Below are 26,995 nucleotides of genomic sequence, written 5' to 3'. Positions count from 1 at the left end.
ATTCTTCAAATAGAACTTGAAATTCTATTATGGGATAGAGCAATTCACGAAGAAAAATTCGAGCTTTACGTTGAATCCTTGAAGAATATACAGTGGCTATTCCATGCTCTCGATCACCAGAACTACGCTCGTGCAATTGCCATTCATTTACGCGATATGATATCACTTCCGGATAAACACCCTGGTGTTTACAATGAATTCATTAAAGGAAAATTTACGGTAAATAAATCAGGGAGGCCGTTTTCTAGAATGCCCATCGACGAAGCTCATGAGCAAAACAACGCAATCATCAAGGGAGACGGAGGGGCTGTTGGTCTCACCGAAAAACCGCCAGCTCTAGTACGGTGGATGGTTGCGGGACCAGAAACATCTCGACTAGTCAACGAGTTTTTAACCATGTTAGAACAAGGAAACTCCGATTGCAGAAAAGGCTGTCACCACGAGGATATTCCAAGTAAGCAAATGAAATTTCTAACAGACGTGAAATCTATGGTGTCAGTTATAAATGAAATGGGAAATCCGTTCTCTGACAATAGCATCGATTTAATTGTCTTGGATACCAGATAAATAATTGACAAAGAGATCGCTATTTCACTGAAAAATATAAAACAGATTGGAGAAAAGCAATCAAGTGACTTTTTTAAAGAACGTCTTTTTGAAAGAAAAGTTCTTCTTTCCGAGCGTTTAAAAAAATAAATTTCCTCTGTTTAGCAGACCCCCAGAAAAAGAGAAGTCGCGAAACCAAGTTCATTTGAAGGCCATGAAGAAAGATAGAGATTTATTTTCTCATTTATATATATCATGCCTAGTTCGAATTAGAGATCTTGAGGAATTTTTGAGACACGAAAATCAAATCTACCCTCCTTCATTATCAGATAATGGAGTTATGCGAAGTGAAGTGAAGTCCGACCTCACTATTTACTTGTAAAGCTTGTTGGAAGACGCCGACGAAATAACACAGCCTCCCGATGTCGACATGATTTTACTTGATGGTGCTGCAATTGTTAATATGATTAAACCAGGAAATTCAAAGACTTTCAATGAATACGCAGAAGTTTTCATTAAGTATATTTCCCGCCAGTTCACTAATTCCGTTCAACGCGTGGATTTGGTTTTCGACGTGTATTTAGAAGACAGTTTAAAGGCCAAAACCAGGAAGAAAAGGGGACACGGAAAACGAATTAGAGTCGAAGGTTCAAAAGGTGTGCCTCGAAACTGGAGTGATTTTTTGAGGTTGGACGAAAATAAAAAAGAACTGTTTGAATTTTTAAGTTTGAAAGTGGCCTCAGCAACCTACCCTGGAGTAGTCTTAAGTACAAATGCTGACTTCGTTGTTAGTTCTAGAAGTGAAATTAACATCGAAGATATATCTCCATCTTCCCACGAAGAAGCGGGCAGACTTCTACTCCACGCTTATCACGGCGCAAAACAAGGTTTAAGGAGAATTATGATAAGAACAGTGGATACCGATGTTTTCGTTCTCAGTGTAAGTTTTGCAACTGTTATAAACTGCGAGAGGCTTGTGGTAGCTTTCGGAACTGGAAGCTAATATCGATATTTGGACGCTACTCTCATAGCCGCAAAACTTGGTAACGATAAATGCGCGGCCTTGCCATCGTTTCATGCACTAACAGGGTGTGATACGACTTATAGTTTCGGCGGAAAAGGAAAAAAGACTGCTTGGTCGACCTGGAAAATGTACGACGGCGTAACACCAGCATTAATATCTTTATCAAAAGGCATTTCGAACGTGGACTCAATACTTCCGTTAATTGAGAGATTTATTATCCTTGTGTATGATAGATTGAAAATATAAACACCGCCAGACAAACATTATTCACCCAAAAAAATAGAGAAATTGAAAACATTCCCCCAACAAGAAACGCCCTAATTCAGCACGTTCTGAGAGTTGCCTACCAGGCCGGATGCGTTTGGGGTCAGTCACTCAGTAAAAGCCCAGAATTAGCCGATCCATAAAATTATGGATGGATTAAAAAAGATAATGGCAAGTAGTTTGGATGACTCAAGCGCCTGCGGGTGAAGCGTGTCGCGAAATGTTAAAATGTGGTTGCCAAAAAGGGTGCAAAAGTCAGTGCAGTTGCAAAAAAGCCAAATTACCATGTACAGCACTTTGAAAATGTGGCGGGTGTGATAGTGAAAATAGGAAATCAAAATAATTTAGGGTTTGTTTTTATAATGATGCATTTAGAAATTCGAAATTTACTAATAGAAATGAACAAAATGTGTTTAAAAGATTAATGTTATACCGTATCGTAATTCGTAATATTTGCTCTTAGTTTCATTATATATATGGGTTTATTTCAGAATTTTTATTAAACTGTAAAATGGCAAAATCTGTTTTTCTTTTCAACTTTTTTAGAAATTTAATTCAAACTTGTAAAAAAGCAAAATTTGTTTTTCTTTTCAACTATTTTAGACTTTTAATTAAAACTTATAAAAGGCTAAATCGCTTTCTCTTACTGATTCAAATAATATTATTTTAAAGATCACGGTTTAAATGAAAGATTTTGAATAGAAATAATGTTAAATATCCCCGTAGAAAGCATATAAAGCCTACGTTTTCCTATTCCGAAGAGCGCGGTCAAGATAGCGAGACGAAACGCTTCACAAGTGAGCTGCCAAATGTGTGTAAAGTCAGTAAAGTGCGAAATTTACGGTTGACTCTGCCCGTCTCTGCCAAGGCCTAGTGAGGGGTTGGGGGGGGATGAAAAGCATGCTGCTTTTTCTTTTTTTGCCAGCTCACTTGCGTTGCCCTTTAAACATTTTATAAGAACATGACGTTGTCTTTAGAATGACCAAACGTTCAGATACGTGGGAGCCCTAATATAGTTTCGGTTAAATGGCGGTTTTAACTCCCTAATCCGTTTCGCAAAAGATGAAACTGAACCAACGACCATTTGATTTGTCCAAGCTTACACACACCATAGCCATGTACGTGATGTGATAAAAAAAGTAGACGAACTTTAGCTCCTGAAGTATGTCAGGTTGGTATGACTAATGCTGTAATCCCATTCCATTCTGTCATTATGGCGGCAGACGCCAGACAACAGCAAACGTGGCGCCATCTCTCGTTTCATTGATGAATTATTAATTAGCAAAGCTCGTGGACTTCTCGAATCGGTTGTCTGCGAAACAGTTGCGCGACGACGAATCTAGAGACGGCTGTAGTCTTAATTCAAAATTACCGTCTTCTATGACGTAAGGTTTAATCTAAAGAGTTTATTTTACCATCCTTTGGGATTAGTTTAATGTTAATATACCTTAGATTTTTTTTAATGGTTTAGAGCGAGTTAATTCGCGATCTTGGCTACCCGGTGGAAGAATACAAAGTGACCACGAGCGATGGATACATTCTGGGAGTGTTTCGAATTCCTCATGGTATTAACAATGCTGATGAAGCGGATAAACCTGCAGTACTCATACTTCACGGACAAACGTCAGCGTCTTGGGAATACGTCATGAACTTTTTCGCCTATCAGAATTTAGGTATATTTACATTTAAGTACGTGTAGTAACTATCAAAGTCTTTAAAGGGAGTATAAAGTGTTTTGAAAATGGGGGAGTAGTAATTGTAGGGGCAAAAAATTCACTTCCACACGCAAACAAATCTGGACTTTGGTATATTACGATATAAATTTTCAACATGATTACACAGAGAGCTCTTCTTCGAAAGAATTATAATCAACTAAGCTTAGAAGACAATCGCACGCGTTTCATTTTTTCATAGAAATGGATCGAGGTTCGTACTAGGAACCTTGCCTACAGACATTTTACCGTAAGCGTAAATAAATAGCGCTCCTTGTGGCAATTGCTAGAAATTCGTTGATCCACCATCTAACTACTTTAAACTACCTTTAAATAAGGTACATTATCGTGGGGCATTTTTTTTAAATCGAAAAATAGTTCGTTCGCCTAAAATAGATGGCATCTTTTTCTAATGTAACCCTATTTTTTTTCATAAAAGTTTTGTTCACACCGCCATCAATATTTTCCAGCTGATTAATGTCGGCCAATTGTGGTAGAGTCAATTTTTGTATTTGAGGGTAGAAGGGAAAAATCCCAGATATTGCACCCCTCCTCTCTAACCACCCTAGAAAGACTCAAGTTTGCCATCACCTCTCTGTTGCCAACTTTTGAGCGGGAATGTTATTTTACCAATGAAAAGTTTGCAACTTTAATTTTTAATAAATGGTGAGAATAATTCAGCTATGTATAGTGAATTATGTTTCAGTTTGAACTGTAATATCCACATTTTTATATTTAGAACTCCCAATTCAACCCCAGAATCGAATAAATCCGATGATAATTTAAGTAATCTCTTTGTTTTGTTCAATTTAATTATTTTTATCTTTAAAAACTCATTACTAGCCTTGATATCTTCAGAGTATTTTTCTAAGCCCAATGGGGGGCATAAATTCCACTTTTACATCACCATTACTGGTTCCCATATTGCACAACAGGTATTTAACAAAGAGCACGCTTCTTAATTTGTGCCAGACTTATCCAAAGCATCCTTTATAAATATACCGAGCGTATAGATTCCCAACTTCATTTTATTTCTAAACTAATTAGTGGGCTGACGCTAATATTAAGATATTCACTCTGTCTATTCATAAATTCAAAATATTTTCTATGGAAAGGGGCATATCCATGTGAGATTTTTAACAACAGATCGCCTTGCATGTTGCTTCAGACTATTTCTGGAAACAGTCGCGTTAATGACGGCCTCGCGGGTGCTGCGGCGCGGGCGGGACCTCAAAGAATAAGAGTACCATTTAAACAGGCTGACTAAAATAAAAATGCCCACTTGACCCTTTAATAAATTTTAGCCAGTCATTTTATCAATGTTTTAATAGTAAAAAAATACAATTAATGTCGATGTAATGCTTTGGTACATTTTTTAGATCTACCGCACTTTCTCTTTTGTCCAATCGGTAAGTTCTTCGATCGCTTCTGGTGAGACTTATGAAGTCTTAAAGCCAGCCCTAAAATATGTTACATATGAAATATTTTTGGAAAATATTGCACGAACATGAAGCCGGGTTCCAGTCCTCCAACTCCACCCTCACGTTCCACAGCTGTAGACGTCGTGTTGAACAATCTCCAGGACAACTTTTTGTTTTGTTTTTCGTGCTGCTAGACATCAGCGGCAGTGAGTTTTTTTCGAATTATGGCCTGGTTGAATGCTACCCCCAATTTGAAAAGTTCATGTAATGCGGTTTTCAACGCAGCTTAGTTCGTAATTGTGAGTGACTTCAGTCTCATGTTGCGTAACTTCCAGGCAGTGATTAAGAATGGAGAGCACCATTTTTACTGGACAATTACGGGTCCACTTACAATCATATAGTAGACTAGCCGAGAAGCCCACCCTACGGGTGGGCCCTCAGCTAGTTGTGTGTTTCGAGGCACTCCACCCCAGCAGTGGCGGACTGGGTCTAATATTTTGGGCTGCCAGAAGACAAAGGGCCCCAGCTTTAACCACTATAACGCTATCATGTTTGAGGGGCCCACTTCATGAACGGTCCGTGGGGCCCACCTGCCATCGGGCAGGTTCACTCTATGGCCAGTCCGCCACTGCACCCCAGTAAGACCTCCCTCTACGGGTGGGCTTCTCGGCTAGTTGTGTGTTTCGAGGCACTCCATCCCAGTAAGACCTCCCTGCCCCATTTTCCCCATTCCAGAATTACCGGGGTACCCTTTTCCCCCGCAAAAATAACATAAAAACTCGTCTTTTTCTCTCGAACCAAACCCTCCAATGAGGCACCCCATCTCCCCTTTTTCCGATGCCTGAATTACCGGGGTACCCTTTTTCCCTCGCCAAAATAACTTAAAAATCGCCTTTCTCTCTCGTCTCAAACCCCCCAGTAAGGCACCCCTCCCCCTTTTCCCCAGGCCAGAATTACCGGGGTACCCTTTTTCTCCGCAAAAATAACAAAAAACTCGCCTTTCTCTCTCGTCTCAAACCCCCCAGTAAGGCACCCCTCCCCCTTTTCCCCAGGCTAGAATTACCGGGGTACCCTTTTTCCCCGCAAAAATAACAAAAAACTCGCCTTTCTCTCTCGTCGCAAACCCCCCTGTACCCCTGTAAACCCCTGTACCTGTAAACCCCCTGTACCCAATTTCAGATTCCCCCCACCCTTATGACGAACAGAAACAAAGACGCTCGTCCCTTAAAATTTGAAGAGACCGAGAGACCTCCTTTCCTCTCAGAATGGCGGAAAGGCCGGGAGTGTCGAAAAGATGGCCGCATTCCTCCTCCCAGATCTGACATCCCGATTTCCTTCGTGACTAATCCAAAGCCCGAACGTCGGTGGTTCAAGGACGACTATAATTACTTCAGCGTGGGAGGCGGGGGGGGGGGGGAGAAGTCGCTGGCTCCTCGCTATCTCTACCTATAGGCAGTCCCGGTTTCTCTCTGTCCCGTGCCGCCTTTGTCTTCGCCCGGTACCCTTACTGCCTAATCACAAACACAGAAAAGGCTATAGTTGAGCCACTAACAAATCGAAAGGCAACAGCTTCTCTCTCCGTCCCGCGCTGGCTTTCTTTTCACCGCCCCGCCTTTGACTTCGTGACAGACTAAGCAAACATTCCAGAAAGCTGGGACGTACGACCAACGTACCAAGCGCTCCTTATAATATAGATGCGCATACCGGAACTACAAGTCTTCGTGCATCTTGGTCTCCATGAATTTTGTGCAGATATTTGTTCCTTTGATTGTTCGCGATTGGCGTAATTTCTTTTCAAAAAATATTTCCTACTTTGACGAAATACTACTCGATGCTCGTTTGCTTCACCTTCAGTTGAAGATTCGCCGGATGTGTAGTCCAACACAATACTCGACATTGTAATGACCCTTCGGAGGCTAAAACTGATTTAACCAGCTGAAACTGTTGTCTTATTTGTTATCTTATCGCAATTTTTTTATCGGACTGTATCAAATTTTTTTGGTTGCAAGAAAACATTAAAAGTCAGTAAAAAAAACGACCAATGACCTTTTTTATTTTCAAGTCGGTCCTTTTTATTATTTAGTCAGGTCATTTAAAATTTACCCAAAGAATAAGGGGCCCTCAAAAGAATTCGGAACATTGATCCTAATGATAAGAAAGGACAGCAAAGCATAGAGGAATAATTCAGCTGTGCTAATACCCAAGGCACCACCTTAGGCCTAAGTCATCGAGCGACTTTTAAAGCCAATAATTCAGAAGGCCGGGTTACAATGCGTAGGAGGGTGGTAGCAAGCCCTTCATGCCACGCGAGCCAACAGCCCCCTACACTTACTATTACCGTTAACCTCTACAAGTTTCATGGGAAAGGAAATCCGGTGTTATGCACGAAAGTACAAAGCCCCATTCCCTCCGTCCAGATCTTGGAAATTGGTTCGGGAAATTTGTGAAATTTGAGAGTATGATATAGGTCAGAAATTGGCTGATAATGTACCTTTAAAATTTCAAATGTAAAACATATTTTTAAACACATTTTTTCCCGTCAGCAACAATTCTGGCGGACGAAGGCTACGATGTCTTTTTGGGAAATTTCAGGGGAAATATTTTCTCCCAAGAACATCTCACACTGAAAACCAACGACCCCAAGTTTTGGGAATTCAGGTGAATCTCTAAACCATAACTTTTTCAACTGTTTAAATCATGTTACCGTTTGTGTCTCGATTTAGCTGGAACGAAATGGGATTGATGGATTTACCCGCCATGATTGATTTCGTCTTGTCAACTACTGGACAACGGCAGTTGTACTACGTCGGTCATTCTTTGGGAACAACCACTCTGTTTGTTCTTTTGTCAACAACCACCGAAAGCAATTACAATGATAAAGTAAGAATAATCAAGACTTCAACTAGAAAGATCGTGAATATGAAAATAATTTGAAATTGGAACCAAGATCGGCTTATTAAGGGGCAGCTCACTGTCTGGTTCGACGGCTTTGGCTGGAGAAACTCTCGCCATATATACTGGTACACCAAACTACTGATAAGAAATAATATTTTTTTATGGTACCATGCAATATATTTAATGGATTCTTATTTATTTGAATTAATATAATATTTTAACAGAAATTGTACAATAAAATAAAAGTTAGATGGAGCATATAGTAGTGTACAGACTCTATTAAGTCACCTATAATTAACGCGCTAAAATTATATTAGACCCATTAGCGGTCCTTATGTACACCCTATCCTTCCACCAGTAACAATATACATTCGTGACCAACACTGCAGGTTTCGTCGCGAGAGGTGCTTTTCTTGTTGGGAATGACGTCAATTATACTTCACTCTACATAAAGCTATCAGTAATTATTTCGAGTAACTGACACACTTGTGGAACATGGTTATACATTTATGTAAACACCCAAATAAAATTAAGTTAATTAAATCAAAGTATGCATTTATTCTGCTAGACCCCTTGAAAGCGTGCACGTGGAACTTGTAGGAATGTAGATTGTTCGCAATGAAGCTACGTGTCCACTTCTACAAGTACGCGATTTCCAGCGCGGGCTCATATTTATATTTATATTTTTGCAATATCATTAATAATAATATGTATTTATTGTTTATATAGATTAAAATTGGTGCCTGTATGTCTCCAGTGGCTAAACTTAATTTCGCCACTGCTCCCATTACTAAGCTGTACCAATTTAAGGACATAATTACCGTAAATGTCTTCCATATCTTAATAACACCATCACAAATTTGTCAAATTTAACAATTAAATATTTTCCAGGCTATGAGCGCTTTAACCGGCACCAAAGGCTATTTCCCGCCAAATGGCGCCCTTAGTCGTGTACTCAGCACCATTTCGTGCGGAAACGGAATCACTGCTGGACTTTGCCGAATTCCGGATCAAATCCTCGGTGGCGTGGACTCAAAACACTTGAACCAAGTCTGTCTAAAATTTGTTTCTCAATGTCCTTAAACCACCTTAAAGTCGAGTTTTGATTTCTATTTTTATAACAATATTTATACACTTATCTGTTAAGTTCCAAATAATGGTCAATAGTGGCAATCGATAATTTATTCAGGTTAGCAGAGAATACGCGAGCAGCACCCTGTTGGCCTCGTGAAAAAACCATGCCCCTCCACGTTTTGGGCGTGTATTCTTTCCCTCTTTTCCCCGATAAGGGGGGGGGGGGGGCGAGAGTCCGTTGCGATTGAAGGCTCTCTCACCTCGTGCACGCGAATATCTTCAAGGAACTATGAAAACTAAAGGTATTGTTGAGACTTTATATTGACTATTAACCTGAACATGTTCTTGATAGAAATTAAAAATGATATGATCTCCAACGGGTTCTTTACGAAAGACCTAGAAATTTTAGGGATTATCCCCGCTACAAACCACTAAGCAGCGCCTAAAATATCAAAAGCCATTGGATAATTAACTAAATAGATTTATATGATCCGATAAAATAAAACTCAGTTGGATTTTGCGATAATGGAGCTCAAATAAAAATTTCATTTTGGTAAACATTGTTACTATATGCTCCCAGTTTTCTAATAAAAGTAACTGGCTTGCATACATGGCCCTTAATTGGTCACAATGTGCACTAACTGGTGGCTTTACCCGGGAGTCGGAGTTCGGCTCTTGTAACCCAGAAGGGCTGTGGCGCACTGGAAGTTTTTAGCTGTGATCAAATGGTCTTATCTCCACCTCCAACTTCGGTCAGGTAAGGGCTGGAAAATGAGTTTCAGCTCAAGCTAACGGAGAGGGTCCAGTCAACCTAGCCGACTCGGAGGATTGGGTAGCCTGCTGTGGGGTAGTGGTCCTGTTTTACGGCCTTTTTGGGGTCCACCGATAAATCCGGTGCCAGCCGTGCCGGGTTACTTGGGCCGCTGTGTGCCAGTCGTTCCCCTTTAGGAGTTCTTTCTGAATGGTATGACTATCTAATTACGTAGGTAGGGTGTCGGCTGGCGTTGCTAGAGCATCCGCTCTTATTCCTACTGCTGTGTGCGAAGTGAGGGGTTGGTCGTCCCAGTGTTGCATCTTCTGCTGGGTTGAGTGGCTTGCGTCGAAGGTGCAACTGTCCGGGTTCTCATGTTGTCTGGGCTATGGACTAGGGTGGTTCACAGACCAATGGGGAAAAATGTTTTTTTTCTGTACGAAGTAGGGCACCCCCCATATATTTTACACCTGCTTTTGAGAGTATTATGACAAAGTTTAAGATTTAAAGAGCAACCAGAAAGGGGTGCTCATTGACCTTTACTTTTATCCTTATTTTTATATTTAAAACAAAATCGGATATTCCGTTCGAGGATTAAAATAATATGAAATGCAGCAGTATTTTGTATCGTAATACTAAAAACTTTATTTGTATGATGTGCTAGATCATTTTACATTTATTGTGAGAGATTTCATAACAGATGATTTAGTTGCTTCAGTTGGAACGTCTTTTCTGTTAGCTCCAACAACTTGCAGTAGAAACTGTTTCTCATCTTCATCAAATGTTATAAGCTTGTTGAAGTCATGAAAAAGTTCCACATCTCGTTCCGCGGTGTCGTTTACCACTCGCAGTGTTTTTACCCGCTCTTTGCCGTTTATCGTCTATACAACTGAAGAAACTTTGTTGTTCGGCTGCTTGCAAAACAACCTAGGTTTACGCCTTCTTTCTTTAATATAACTGGGTTGCCCCTTACCATTCTTTTGCTTGGCTTTGATGCCATTCCTTTCACAATTTCCGATTTAATATCATAAGTCACTTGATCACAAAAAAGCGCAAGACCAACTAGTTCATCTGATAGGTACCATAGATGCCGTTCCAAGACTTCTCTTGCAGATGTTGAAATTTTAGGGTCTATGACTCAGTAATTTTTAAGATTTATCCATAGAATTAAATCTCCTGCTGGGGCCTCTGCTGTTAGGGGGGCTTCGCTCCAAGCTTTCGTGTATAATAGCGCACCAAATAGAACAAAGCGTTCAAGCTGAGTAGCTTTCCTTTTAGTAAGCTTGAACACGTCCTGTTGATTTCGAAAGAGGAAAATATTTAGGGAATATATAAGTTTTGCTATCCACCTTGCGTGATGAATTGGGCCTGGTGCCCGCCAATGAATTTTTTTTCTGGTGGTTGCCCTAATACTACCTTTGTCAGTTCAATTAATTCGAGGTAATCATCCCTAGGTTGAATGTGTCTATCGGCTAAATGCTCGCTTAACCAGGTCAATGTCGATTCTTTTAAGTGATCAGTTTCTTTATTTGTATCCAATGTTTTATAACTGTCGTGATTTATTTTACTCCAAACCGCCTTAAATCTCTTGAACATGGGAACTTCTGGGGAAGATGAAGGACCAAAAGACAATTCAAACACCTTAGCTAAGACCAATTCCAATATGTGATGACGGCAAGCTAGCCATAGAAGTTCACGGCCAATCTTTTCTTCGAGAAGAACACAAGTCCCCTTTTTTTGGCCGGTATTAACCGATGTAGTGTCAAAACACATAGCCCTGATATTTTCTACCACACCCCATTTTTCCAATAAATTATAAACAGCACTGACAGAGTTTTCGCCTGTACCAACCGTTAACTTTGGCACACCGAGAAGCTTTTCTTGTCCATCACCAGATACTAAAACCGGCAAACGATCAACTTTCAATGAGCCGACTAAATCTGGTAAAATTTTACCGTCCCAGTGCCTGACTAAAGGGCACTGTGGAGTAAATGTACTTCTTATAAAATCGGTAGCCTCTTTTCGGGCCTTCTTACGCTTTCGTTGAATGGTGCTTCTTGAAAGAGGCAGGGCGGCTGGATCATAACCAAGGGCGGCTGCAATTGGTACCATTAATCTAACCGCTTCGCGGTCTGTTACTTTATTTATGTCCAATGCACTGGTGACATGAGGCGTGTAAATATTTGACGTACTTATTGCGTTTTGCTTTTCACCTTCCTTGTGGTTTGGCTTAAATTTTTTGGAAGAGAAACTGGGTATAAAGTCTTCATCGGACGATGTGCTATCAGAACTAAAATTTATTGGAAGCGGCAAAATGTTATCTGATGTTTCACATTTAGAAGATGAAGCCGTTGAAGCTCCGAAATTTATTAAATGTTTTTGACGACGCACATCCTCTGCTTTTTGACGCTGAAAAGCTCTCTCCTTTTTCTTCGCTAGATCCTTGTCCACGGTACTTATAAACATTTCCCTTTTTCCTTTTTGGTCCAATAAGAAATGGTGATCTTCTGGTATTTTCATAAGACTCATCGCATCAGAATGAGAAATATCAAAAAGATTATCAAGCTCAAGTTGAAACAGTCGTTCACGTTCTCTTTGCGTCCCAGAAGCACGGGTTTTATTTTTCTTCAATAACAAACAATTATTATGTATTTTTTCAAGCTTAACAATGCAATGTTTAAAAAGTCTGATTGGCGCAGCTGCTTCATTCTAAATTATGACTACCTCATCAACTGATGCACGACCGGCACTTTGCACACTCTTTAACTCATTTAAATGGTAATGGAATCGTTGTAGCACTTGTTTAATCGTTGGAAGTTGTTTTAATCCGACCAGGGCACTAGCTCCCGAACACCAATTAAAAAGATACGGTTTGTTTGGCGAGTTGATAACATTTCTCTTTTCAAGAAAGCGAACTTGAAAACCCATAAAGTAAAACCAAAACTTTATTACGTATAATAAAACCGAAACTGAAAAGGAAAAGTCCAACAACATTTAGAAAAAACTAGAGGGGCGTTTTGGCGATAGCCTACCATAAATACTGTTGAAGTTTACAACATGCACGCAGGGCATAGCCGCTTGAGGGTTTAGGAGTGAACAAACTGAACGACGTTATAAATAACTAACTAGTAATTTATTAATGATGGCATTAAAAGAATATTTACAAATTATATACAATTAACGAATATTACTAGATTAGTACTGGAGCGACATTACTGCAAGAACTGCGGAAGCTAAATGACACACCTTAGTCAAACGACAGGTGGTTTTATATACGATTGAAATCTTATCTCTAAAGGAGAGAACGGAAAGATAAGATTTCGTTGATAAAAAATATCTTCATTGCTCTTTTTCTTCAACACTCGCCCTCAATGAAGATATCGCTGGAGTGATAAAGACTCAGGTTCTGGCGGTGTTGTAGTATCGGGTCATGTTCGTGGAAGCTTCAACGGTTCCCAATGACCTTTCTTCTCGTGAGGTAAGTTGACCTTTACGTGACTAGAGCATGTCTGTTCTGGCGTCTTCGGAAGTACATCGCAGATAAGAAAGACCTTGTCGACTGGAGTGCATGTGCAGAAAGTGTTTTTCCTTGACGTTAGTGTCGATCGATCTCGAAGGACAGGACCTGTAGCTCTGGATGGCTCGTCTCGGCATACCTCATCGGATCTGACTATCTCATCTCGGCTGCTGGACTCTGACATCTGCTCTCCCTGTCTGGTGACATCATCATGAGCAGGGATAGGAGTTTCAAAGGAACATCGCTCGGGATCGGATTTTACATCTCGGGACCGAAGAACTTTGTCTCGCTTGTTCCTTGAAACGGCGGCAAGATGGATAGGGTTTGAAGGTTGGACCACCTGCATATCCACACGGTATAGAAACTCGACTTTTCATGGCGCTCCTGAGGGAGAGAACATTGCAGGCGAAGTCTCTGATGTACCAGACATTGTGGATGACTATGTGTTCAACTGCCTTGCCGATTTTGACGCGGACTTTAATGTCCCCTTCTCCATCTGCAGTCATCCGAGCTTTATTTGCGACTTGTAACATGGCCTGACTGTCGAAAGTGCGAAAACTGGTGAAATTCGAGTCGTCGTTCGTGACGTGCTGAGTTGCGCCGGAGTTAAAAAACCAGAGCCTCTTTGCAGATGAACCAGCCACGAAGCCGTTCGCAGCTAGGAGATCTGTCGGGATTTCATCGTCGGTGCCTTTGCTTCTAGACGTTCTTTTAGCGTTTCTGCAGTCTTGGGTCAGATGCCCATATCGTTTGCAGTAGGAACACCTAGGGCGTTGCTTTCGGGAACTCTGCCTTGACGAGGATTGAATGCTACTGTTGCCTTCTCGTCTAGCTACCAGCCCGGTTGATTCCGTGAAAGCATCTCCGTCTCGGGTCGCACGGCCGATCAGTAGTCGTTGCAGTTCATCGACAGTTTGCTTTTCTTGGGGAAGCGTGTCTCACAGCATACTGAATTCTCGATATTCATCATTCGGCAAGGATTCGAAGATGCAAGCAACCAGAATGCAGTCATCAAAAGAGATATCTTTTTCTCTTTTAGCAGTAGTCAGTACTTCAGCCCATAAGGAACGTAATTGGGCGAGATGGGTTGCCATGTTGACATCTGGCAATTTTGTAGCTCGCATTAACTGTGCAAGGAGCTTTCGCAACCGATTTGTCGACTTCTGTTCGAAAATCTCGAGGAGCTTATCCCACATCTCTTTGGGCGTCTCACAGTCTGCAATCATGTTCTGGACCTTGACGGAAAGTGCTTACCAAATGATGGTGCGGGCGGTACTGAACGCTACTTGATACTTCTTGAAAGCCGCCGGAAATGTCACTTCTGACGTCGTGGTTCTCATCGGTTCTGTCCAGTCTCCCGTGATAATCTGGCCTACGAGGGGTCGGAGTGTGCAATAACTGGTGGCTTTACCGGGGAGTCGGGGTCCGGCTCTTGTAACCCAGCACGGGCGGTGGCGCACTGGGAAATGTTAGCTCCGTCCAAATGGTCCTATCTCCACCTCCGACTTCGGTCCGGTGTGGGCTGGTAACTGGGCTTCGGCCCAGGCTGACGGAGAGGGGCCGGGCAAACTGGCCGTCTCGGCGGATTGAGTAGCCTGCTGTGGGGCTGCGGGCCTCCGTATGAGGGCACGGCGGACCCATCTCCCGGCCTTTTGGGGTTCCACCGGGATATCCGGTGCCAGCTGTGCCAGGTTATGCGGGCTGCTGTGTGCCCACCGTTCCCCTTTAGGCGCTCTCTCCAAAGGGCTTGGCTCTCTACCTTTCTAGGTAGGGTGTCGGCTGGCGTTGCCAGAGCATCCGCTCCCATTCCCACTGCTGTGTGCGAAGTGGCGCGTTGGTCGGCCCATTGCTGCACCTTCTGCGTGGTTGAGCGGCTTGCGTCGAGGGTGCGACCATCAGTAGTAGGGTTCTGCTACCCATGCTGGTTTTGTCACCTGTCCGGGCGTGTGGATGCTGGCGTAGGGCATTTGATGATGGACCTCCGGTGGTGTGGTTTCAATCTTTCCGGTACACCGGGCTATAAATCTGATGCATGTCCCGTGATAATCTCATGAATGTCCCGAATGATCAGGACATCGTTGATCTGCCTCTTCCAGCTCCGCCAATTCTCAGGACAAGACAGTTTGTCTATGTCATGGCAAAGGAGTACATCCATTCTTCAGGATACAGTGTGTCAGGATCAGGTTGTAGAGAATATCAGGAACTAGAATACTGGAACCAGGACTCAGCTGTTCATAGGCTTCTCAGCAGCCTTGCGCAGTGGGAGCGTGCTGGGTCCATAACCTGTTGAAGTTTACAACATGCACGCATGGCATATTCGCTTGAGGGTTTAGGAGTGAACAAACTGAACGACGTTTTAAATAACTAACTAGTAATTTATTAATGATGGCATTAAAAGAATATTTACATATTATATACAATTAACGAATATTACTAGATTAGTACTGGAGCGACATTACTGCAAGAACTGCGGAAGCTAAATGACACACCTTAGTCAAACGACAGGTGGTTTTCTATACGATCGAAATCTTATCTCTAAAGGATAGCACGGAAAGATAAGATTTCGTTGATAAAAATATCTTCATTGCTCTTTTTCTTCAACAAATACAAAAATTGACAGTTTATCGAAAAATTAAGGTGCGTTGAGCACCCTCTTACCTTACACCTAGGAATCTGAAATTCTTATACCATATTTCTTATTAATAGAGTAATAGTGTAATTAATAGTGGCCTGGTAATTATAATAATTTTATTTTGAACCACCCTACTATGGACGCTGGCGTAGGGCATAATGTTGAAGAACTGCGGTGGTGTGGTCATAGTTAATATGTACACCGGGCTATAAATCTGAACACTTGTTGGATTGCATACATGTATAAGATTCATTTTCGATAATTAAAGTACTTCTAACAGAGACTACAAAATAAAAATTAAGCCTTAGCTATAATTTCACAAAATGTTTTGAACAAATTACTATTATTTATTATTCATAATATCATTTACACTTACGACACTGTACCAACAATGAATCAGAAAATGCGTAAATTCAACTATAACCAATGTTTTCATAATTGCGGGAAGATATTATACGCATACACCAGAGTGTCTTCGCCCTTACCAAGAGGAAAGGAGACAAATATCCATTCCATCCCATTTAATGTGTCTTCCAACTATTTCCATTTCATTTCATACAGTTTCTTATTCCCTTCCTTTCCCGTCTAATCGCAACTATTCCCGAAATTACCATTCCCACCCATTCACCACTATTCCCAGAACTCCTATTCCCATTCATTCACTACTATTACCAAAAATAATCTTCCGCCCATTCATTACAAGTCCGGAAACTCCCAATTCCGCCTATTCACTATTTTCCCAAAACTACCATTTCCGCCCATTCACAATAGCCCTGCAACTCCCATTTCCGCTAATTCATTACTAGTCCCAAAACTCGTATTTCCGCCTATTCATTACTAGTACCGAAACTCCCAAAACTACCATTTCCGCTCATTCGCTTCTAGTCCCGAAACTCCCATACCCACCCATTCACCACTATTCCCATACATTCACAACTATTACCAAAAATCATCCTCCGCCCATTCACTACTAGTCCCGAAACTCCCATTCCCACCCATTCACCACTATTCCCATACATTCACAACTATTACCAAAAATCATCCTCCGCCCATTCACTACTAGTCCCAAAACTCCCATTTCCGCCTATTCATTACTAGTCCCGAAACTCCTATTTCCGCCTATTCATTAATACTCTCAAAACTCTCATTTCCGCCTATTCACAACTGTCCCAAAACTAACATTTCTGCTCATTCTCGACTATTGATTTCGTTCCCTACCTGAAATTAAGATATCAATCTGATTATCGCATATTTCGGAGGTAGTATCACGGTTATAGTTGTAACACGAATATATGCTTGGCTTTACATGTATAGCCAGTAGTTTCCACTAAATACAAGACACTTAAATAATTATATTAATAAAAAGTTTTACTACTAAATGTTGAATATTTTGCAGACAAGGCTACCAGTTTATCAATACCATAACAATGCAGGAACTTCAACCTACACCCTCGTACATTACGGCCAGGTATTCAGAATCTATCATTTCACATCAAATATTAATTTAAGGACAAACCCACGACTCTAGCCAGGTACGATAAGTAAGAGCATGCGTCAGCGTTTAGCCAATGGACCTTATGGTTTTGGTATTTCCCATTAACGGAGAATGGTGCTGCAGACCAGACGAACTTATCGTGTATTCCTCCCTTCTCACAGGTTCAGCCGCGCAAGTGTTTCTCCCCTTATGACGCTGGTGGAACCCTTTAAAACCGTCTCTTGAGACGTCATGTGTAATTTTCCATTGGGTTAAAGAAGCGCTACTATTTGACGCGTAATTTCTTTAAATTTCTTCCCTCCACTGACACTAAAACTAATGTGATTTTATATATTAGCAATTACCTCGACCTCGGAGTAGTTATTTTAGCCCTATAGTAAGATATCGCGGGTCGTTTTCGTCTTCCATCTCAAATGCATCCCCGGTTTCGTTACACCACGGACAGTATTCTATAATACTGTCCGTGGTTACACTTATTTTCAACAATCCTCAAAAATGTATTTATGATCAGTCCTGATCTCATTAAGATCCAGTAACTTTAGTCAACCATTTGCCCAAACTTCGGAAAAATTGTATCCTGGCTGAGCTTTTGCATGCCCCTTTATGTAGTCTTAATAAATAGTGTCAAAAATCGAATTCATTTGGTTGAACGCGCAATTTTGTTGGGAATTCCCTAAAATTTAATTTTGTAATGGATGTTATCTCTCTAAATTCCATAGAAATGTATTTATTTATTTCTGGGAGCCTTTGTAGCCCTATAAAAATTTGCGAGTGACATAGAAATTTGATTTCTATATGTTGTAACATAAGTCTATAATGTTGTTCTATAAGTTCTTCATTTTGGGGAATATTTTACTGACAGGTGAGAGCTAGTATGGGAGTTACGTCATCACAAGAAGAAAATCTCCCCCTAGCGAGGCGCTGTCAAAGGCTACGTGTGACGCGGGAGCCAGTGGACCCAAAACGGCGACGAAGCCCGTAATACAGTCTCCCTTGTGAATAGCTCTTAGTAAAAATTTTGCATGTGAAGAATAGGAAGTGTCAGACTTATGTAACAATATTATACACTGATGGTTGTAATAAAGTTGCGTTCAGAAACTAGATATGTTCTAGATATGGTTCTCGTAGAAACGGGCGTAGTTTGCAGTGGAGATTTTGTTCGTTACCTGCTAAAGTAGATCGGCTCCTGATAGAAGTGCCCTTATATACTCATAACCATCTAAATACGCGAATTTATGCTGAACCAATTTCCCGAAGAAGTTGACAACTTAACCAAGAAACTAATCGGGGTTTCTTAAATTAATTTTTGTAATTTTGACATTCTAGGTTATCTCTGCAGATAGATTTCAAAAGTACGATCTCGGTTCAGAAAAGAATGTGGAGAAATACGGATCGGTACGTCAAATAGACCTTTAGAGCCAAGTCATTGGAGGTTCATTTTTAATGCTTTTACTTATACCAGATGACTTTAATTTACGGTTCAAACTAGAAGCGCTATCTGGTAAGAATTAGGGTATTACAAAATTGACCTCCAATAGCGTTAAATCCGTGAACGGGGTATACCTTAAAATTTTACGAAGGCCCCGAAATTTTACCAAGGGGACCCAAAATTTAAAAATAGCGAAGTCCTCTGTAGATTATTTTTTAAATTCCTTAAAACTCTATTGAAATTTATTACAAGGAGCGTAGAATTTGAAATTTTGAGGAGTTATCATATTATTTTGCTAGCTTTCAGAAAGAAAAAAGGGGCCCTTAAATCTTTCTTAGGGAACTCCAAAATATAACATTCGGGGTTACCTCTTCTACTCGGCCTGCATTAACAAATATTCCTGGTTCCACTACGTCTTTTGAGGAGTAATTTAAAATTTGTTCCAATTTCAGGAAGTACCACCGGAGTACGATGTAAGCAAAATAACGGCTCCCTTGGCCTTCTACAGTAGCAACGGTGATTCCTTGGCCACGCAAAAAGACATTGACTTCTTGCGACAGAATTTGAAACCGGGTGTTCTAGTGGAAGATTTCATCGTTGAAATCGACAACTATCAACACATTGATTTTGTATACGCTGTAGATGCCTTCAAATACGTCTACCAATTCATTGTCCAAAATTTCAATAATAATAGATGATATTCATTAAATGTAGAATAACCATTAATTAATTCTTAGTCAAATATCATGATAAAAAATGTTGATATCATATTTAAACAAGAATTTATATATATATGTTGCCTAACTGATAGAGAATTTCTTAAGAGGAATTAAAAAAATTATGTTTAATTAATTTTCTTTGGAAGCTGGTGTATGTAAAATTGTTGTAAAGAAAATCCTGAAAATTGTAAAATTGGTTATTCATTGAATAAATGTTGACTAAAAATAAAAACCACAATAACAATAATAATATTTTTTTCGCAAAGAAATGAAACTGCAATGAGGTAATGTATAATTCGAAGTTATATCCAAGACCACACAAACGGAAATTACAAATAAATTAAAAATAAGATAATAAATATTTAAAAATTAAAATTTATAAATAAATATCAAGAGCTTGAAAATAAATTTAACGTTTTTACAAGCGTAAACTTCTTGTCATGGTGTTATTTTTGAAATAGGTAGTATGTACTTTCGCAATTTAAGACAATTGCTAATGGACACCTCAATAACTTGAGTACATCAATGTGCTTGTTAAACAAAGATAAATATATGTAGTGTTTAACTGAAAATCATCTTCGTGAAACTTGGGGAAGGGTTTATTAAGGATAACTACGGGAAAATGAATGCAATCGACCAGCATCTCCGTATTAAACCATAGCTCTGGAAATAAATTTTAAATTCAAAAGTAAATAAAAAACTGTTTTTTCTAACGCCGCGCCAAATTAATTCAACATTATCATGTACATGCTTTATCGCCTACGTTTTCACACGTTTATGTTCAGCACTTTTAGTCGGATATTGGTATATTTTATCTAGTACTCAACAAACGGTTTAAGTTGATATTGAAATGCACCTATTTCACTGTACGCGTCTACAGTATAGTGGTGTGAAAAATATTTCTTGACAGAAAATAATTCTTCCAAATAATAAATCAAATATTCGATTCAGCAAATCGATTAAAGTTTCAAAGTATTCACGAATATTCGATTTTTCAAATCAAATAATCCGGTATTTGAGAATAAGATAAGAAAGTATTTGAAAATTAGCCAATTATCAAAAACTAATTAGAATTGTTAATTTTCCGGAAAAATAAAATGCGGAAAATTTTCTGGAAATCAAAAAAAATCATTGAAACATAAATTACTTTTTAAGGTTTTTTTTAAATGTTTTTAATTTAAAATTGTCTAGAGGTTTAGTTTACTTTTAGATTCGAAAAAATGAAGCGAAAATTCCGCTTTCTTTAAATTTGCAAACAATATTAGACTAATCATGGAATTAAAACATTTATTTTTTTCGGAAAAATACGGAAAATATTCCGGAAAAAAGGCCTCGGTCATTTTCCGACTAACAACTCTTTATCTAATATAGCTAGGGCCTCAGTATAAAGCGAGCTTAAACGTTAATCAAAAATAAATAAAATTATAAGGCTTTAGTACTATTTTTCAGCTTTTAGGTTATTAATTTCTTAAATGGTAAGTAGTGTACTATATATTAGATTTAAAAGCCTAACTAAATTAGTATACGGAATATTTGGTTGAATTATTTGGTTACACGCTTCTCATGGAGTGTAATAAAATGAAGACATATGAGAAAGGCACGTTTCGGCAAGAACACAATGGGGATCTAAGCGCTTCAAATTTCGAACCAGTCTCCCCAACAGTAGATTATACTACTATTAAGATTTTGTTAGAAAATTGAATTATGGATCAAAGAATGAGATCGTCATAACAAAATCGAACGTTTATTGAGAAGTGAATATAAGTTATACAACATTTTTACAAAAGAAAATGTGATACGAGATTAGAATAAAAAATACACGCAGGTCTATTATTTTGATAAGTACATAGCTCAGCGTCGTAACCTTTATCTTGTACTATTCTAATAGAATTTCCACCAGATAGACATGACAAAATTCATGTATTAGATTTTTGCAGTGCGTCAGAAATACCAGGAAAACGTGGCATATTTTCAACCATTGAACTTAAAGCTAGTACCGATGGCAAAGCAAACAAGTCTAGAGAACAACATCTCCAAATGACCAACCACCTTTTAATCGTATATGTTGGATTTATTTACCATGTTTTTTAATTGATTTCAAATAATAACACTTTACCAGACAGATACCTCATGGTAGTAATTTTATTTTAAAAACACTTACAATATTTTTAAAAACATTTTGCGAGCTTTCGGGCCAGAGCCCCTTTTCAAGTACTACTCCTGGCAAATTTAATAATACCATGAAGTATCCGTCGTCGTAAAGTGTTGTTATTTTAAATTAACCACCTTACAGGCGTCTATAAAAATGAAAACGAGACAATGTTTGAGCAAGACACACTATTAAAGCACCACCGACCAATTATAGTTTCGTGTATTGCAAAGAGAAACCAATTTCATAAAGTTCACCCACGGGAAAAGGCGATTACAAGTGCCATTGCAAAACTTATAGGATATGTAGCATAATTCCTCATAAGTATGCCCCTGTACCTTTATTCCATTCAAAAATCTTCACTAACGGTTTGTTTCACCACTAACCAGTAAAAAGGTGGACTACGTTAGATTTTACCCTTTTTATTCATCCTAGTAATTTTGGGAGTCATACTATTGGCTACTGACATATGTATTTAAGCCAATGGAAAACCTCTAAATTGAGAAGCAATTTTTTGTATCGGAAATTTAGTCAGTCCAATGAGCCCAATGCAGCTTTATTGAAATTTATAAACGCGCTCGGTTTGTGCGGATGAAGTTAAATAATGAGTAGTTTAGAAAAAGAAAAGGTTGGGGAAAATGACTAATATGGTTCAGAGAACCGAAAATGGAACAAGTCAATGTCGAAGTGGGATGGATATTCCACCAGCAATGCAAATTTATTTTAGAACCTGAGTTTCCGAAAACTTCATTAATTTGCATATTAATTGCATTAACAGCACTTGACAGTATATTGTAGTTCATTTTAGCTCTTAAGCCTTGGTTGTTCAAACCGGTTTGTTTACTAAAATAATGGCCGTCGGTTTATCAAACGTACAGCTAATTTGGCGACGGCATAATCGGCATTTGGGATTCGATGACGTCAAATATGACATCAAATATGACGTCAAAAATTACGTAGAATACGGATGACGCAATATCTGTGAAACAAACCGTTAGTGAAGAAATAGAGTAGTGGCATACTTATGAGTAATTATGCTACATATGCTTATAGTAACAAACTTTCAACCTTATGGCGTCGTAGAAAACTTAACGTTTGTGAATCTGATTCGTGTGCTGGAGCTAAGGTATTCTTACTTCGTAGTTAGTACAACAACATTTTCATTAACAGTTATTCCAAATATGTATAATACGATGATTGAAAACATGAAAACGATATGGAAAAAGGACCTTCCAGCTTTGAAGTCGCTAGCATTTATTACAGACTTTTGGAGCTTTCGAGCGAACGATAGTTTCTTGTCTCTGACAACCCATTATGTTACTAAAAAATTGACACCCAAGCAGTTGAACAGATGACAGTGGCATGTCGCCAATTCGATGAAACACACACGGCATATAACATCTATAAAGAACTTGTTTCAGTGTTGACAGAAATTGGAATAAAGTACAATTTAAACAATCCGGAAAAATCATCCTGAACTACTCCGTAAAGGATAATGGTCGCAACATAATTGCTGTATTAAAAAAGTCCAAGTGACAACCAATACCATAGTTTGCACATTCGTTGTAGCTTGTTGTTACCAAAGCCCTAAAACTGCTAGAACAGCGGTTCCCAATTTTTTTTGCTATGGAACCCTAAATTATCCACCTAATTCTGGCGGAACCCCAACTCATTTTTTTACTCATCTTAAACTCTTGACACAAACAAAGATGGCCGCGCTGCGAATTCTCGGAACCCTTGTGACCCTTTTACGGAACCCCAGGGTTCCGCGGAACACCTTTTGGGAACCGCTGTGCTAGAAGACAGTGTTGCCAATGTTTGACGAGCGAAAATCCCACAGTCCAGTTCCAAAATTTCCAGCCAAACCCCCTACACGTTTTTAGCCACGCCCCCTCCCAAAACTCAGCGGAAAACATGCCAAATATTTTCAAGTTTCGTAGGCCAGCGCCGGAAAAAAATTAAATGAAAATTACTAATAATTTTTATAAAGAAAATCTATAGGAAATGTTTTGTTAAGTCATTTTACCATCTTCTTTGATTGAAACGTACGCTTAAATGAGCAGTATTTTTAAAATTGCAAGAGATTTAATATTATGGTTATTTATTATTTATTTAAGTCTGTTATTTTCTGTTTATGAATTTCTGGAAATAGTGCTTTTTCAAAAATTCAGGCAAAAAATCCCACCAAATCAACGATTTTCGCTTAAAAATCCCTTTATCCCACACAGACCAAATAATCGCCAAAAATCCCACAATGAGGGATTTATCCCACACATTGGCAACACTGCTAGAAGATGAATTATATGGACTCTTAAGTAAACGCCGAGTTATAGTTGGCCATTTGAGGAGGCTACGAGGAGGCTTAAGCAGATTCGTATCCATTACTATCCCTATAGTTTCCCAATTTCTATCGGGCCTAGAGAACGAAATGCAAATTCTAGTTTTGAGTCCGGAAAAAAACCCAAATGAGTCGGAAGATGAAGATGGAAAGGAAGATGTAGTGGAACAGATGGATGAAGAAGAAAAGGAGATATGACGACTCTACGCTTTGAGATCAAGGTTCAAGGAACAAGGATTTCAAAATTAATGAAAACCTTTTAATCAGTATGGTGCTAGATTCAAGTTACTTATATTAGAAAACCACGAAATACAAACTAGTAAAAGATAATCTTTTAAATAAAATAAAACAACTTCGTAGTTCCAGAAGAAAATATAGCTCAGTCAACCTAGCAGCCAAAACCAACATCAATTATTAGAACAGTCCTATCCAACTACAATAAAAACAAACGGGAGGCTGCAAAACCAACATTTGCGAGAGAAAGTTGACAGGCAGGAAGTTGACAGTTATTTTACTCTAAAAATAATTTATATTAATTAAAATGTATATGACTGGTGGAAAACTAATGGTCCATTTTTTTAAAAAAAATCTGTCATGCTTAGCTCAGATGTATCTGTCAGTAGTGGCCACCTCTGTGGCCAGCGATAGATTGTTTCCAAAAAGTGGGAACATTTTATCTCAAAGAGAGGATCCTTCCTGAAAATTTAAATTACCTCACAAATCTGTGCAGTAACTTCCAAAATTAAGCTCTATTTAAAAGATAATCTTAGAAAATGACGCAAATGAGTAAGGCACATTTAAAAAATTTGTACGTTTGATTTAATTATTTATTTCTTATTTATTTCACTTTTACTTCGTTTCAGTTAATAAACTCAACATTCTCAAATTATATCTCAAGGGGTCTCCAGATTCAAAGTCAAGAGTCAAAACTCGAGAGTCAACAGTCAAGATAAGAACAAAACTTATCTAGATATTTAGAAACCAGTTCTAGTTCGGGAGTTTAATACTTGAATCGCCTCAAGTCCAGGTTCTCAAACTTTAAACTTTTAAATTATTAAGTTAGATGTTAGTAGCAAAAAAGTCCAAGTTCAAGGGTTATTTTCAAATTTTACTGAGTGTTATACATTATAACCACTTATTTTAAATAGTTGTAACGTCAATTAATTTGTTTAATAAAAGAAAGTTTTGCTACAGTTTTAAATTTTCATTTTATCCTTAAAAAAGTAACTTTTTAACAATAAGTTTTAAGTATCGTTTCTCTACTTTTCGAAACTAGAAATTTAGCACTCTAGCTTAAGTGTTAAGTTGCTAGTTGGGATTTTAAAATTCACAAGTTTCGATAAGTTGCTGACATTGTACAAAAGTACACAAATATTCAATACGTTTAGTGCTATTGCGTTCTCGTTTCGTTAGTTATAAAATGTCTGGTAGAAGGTTCTTCTATTATATCTTCAACTACAAGTACTCGGTCGGTTTCGTTGGTGGAACTGTCATGCGGTACCTACGAACACAGTCGCTTTAAAACAATGTCAACTTTACTTTCTCAGCCTCCTGCTCTTTTCGGTAATAGACGCCGCTATTAGTCGACAGTAATCGATCGGTAATAATTATAAGCAAGAAGGCCACTATACTACATTCCTCCCTCATATAAAAAATAACTTAAAGAAATATAAAAGTTCAAATCACTCTTTGATTGTCACATTTCAACGCTATTAGTTTTAGTTTCGTTGTCATTTTCTCGTCCATTAGATATCGTGGGGGTCTTCTGTCAGTGGAGTGGTTAGCACTTTCGCCTTACAGCAAGAGGAGCCGTGTTCGATCCCAGCTTGTCTCACAGGGTGAAAACTTCGAACAACTCCTTCCGCGTTGAGTTTGCAAGTTCTCTAACCACTGGTTTATGGGGTTTTCGCCCGATCTCTTCGGTTTCCCCTTCCATAAAAATTTGTTGAGGTTAACGGTAATAGTTAGTGTAGGGAGCTGTTGGCTCGCGTGGCATGCAGAGCTTGCTACCACCCTCGTACGCATTGTAACCCGGCTCTGTTTGCCCGCGTGTGTAATATGCACTTCGAAGCTGATTGTTTTGAAGTAAGTGGGAATAATCGATACTCCCTAAAATGCATAGGTGGCATAGTTGGCATAGTTCCGGCATAGGTCGATTTCCTACCGTAAACGTTGCTACTATAGCAAGTAAACCAAGGAGCGGAATCACTATTAATAAGGCATTGCGGTTTTGTATCAGGCATAGCTGTTTTCGTAGGTCGGCATTGCTTTGACACTTTAAAGCTTCCGAAAATAGGCAGTAAAACGATATTGTTAATTAAATTATCAATATAAAATATATAAAGTTATATAGATATATATATATTTGTATATAAAGTTTTCATATTCCCTGGAATAAAGCGAGAAGACCATTGTATAAGATGAAAAGTTGATAATTAAAATCGGAAGCAAAAATGTATTGTTAATTAAATTAATTAGAAATATATAAATATAAAATATTTAAAAATATATATGTAAATAAAGTTATTTTATTATCTGGCATAGGTCAGTATTTGGCATAGCTTTTTTCATTTTCTGGCATAGTTTTCTATTTGGCATAGGTTTTCGTTTCAATTATAAATATATATAGCTAGCTTTATATATTTTTATTTATATATTTATAATTAAAACGAAAACCTATGCCAAATAGAAAGCTATGCCAGAAAATGAAATAATTTTATTTACATATAAGTATATCTTTATATATTTAACATATATATACATACATATATATAGCTAGCTTTATATATTTTTATTTATATATTTATAATTAAAACGAAAACCTATGCCAAATAGAAAGCTATGCCAGAAAATGAAAAAGCTATGCCAAATAGGGACCTATGCCAGATAATAAAATAACTTTATTTACATATATATTTACATATAAGTATATCTTTATATATTTAACATATATATACATATATATATAGCTAGCTTTATATATTTTATTTAAATATTTATAATTAAAACGAAAACCTATGCCAAATAGA

General features: G+C 38.5%; 1 protein-coding gene across 1 annotated transcript; it reads left to right on the top strand.

The window, feature by feature from the left end:
• The first annotated feature begins 2,062 nt into the window (after positions 1-2,062).
• On the top strand, positions 2,063-19,458 carry LOC149921127 (gastric triacylglycerol lipase-like). The gene is made up of 9 exons (XM_090162111.1): positions 2,063-2,146; positions 3,306-3,507; positions 7,511-7,625; positions 7,691-7,847; positions 8,592-8,684; positions 8,754-8,912; positions 17,233-17,304; positions 18,658-18,726; positions 19,213-19,458. Exons 1-9 carry the CDS (start codon positions 2,063-2,065, stop codon positions 19,456-19,458), a joined length of 1,197 nt encoding a protein of 398 aa, XP_090018237.1.
• Positions 19,459-26,995: the final 7,537 nt, after the last annotated feature.

Source organism: Leiobunum rupestre, chromosome 11 (genome assembly GCF_980474605.1).
Source record: "Leiobunum rupestre chromosome 11, qqLeiRupe1.1.hap1, whole genome shotgun sequence".
NCBI classification, from domain to species: Eukaryota; Metazoa; Arthropoda; class Arachnida; order Opiliones; family Sclerosomatidae; genus Leiobunum; species Leiobunum rupestre.
The sequence above is the reverse complement of the archived record's forward strand: the minus strand, read 5'-3'. Positions and strand labels throughout refer to the sequence as shown.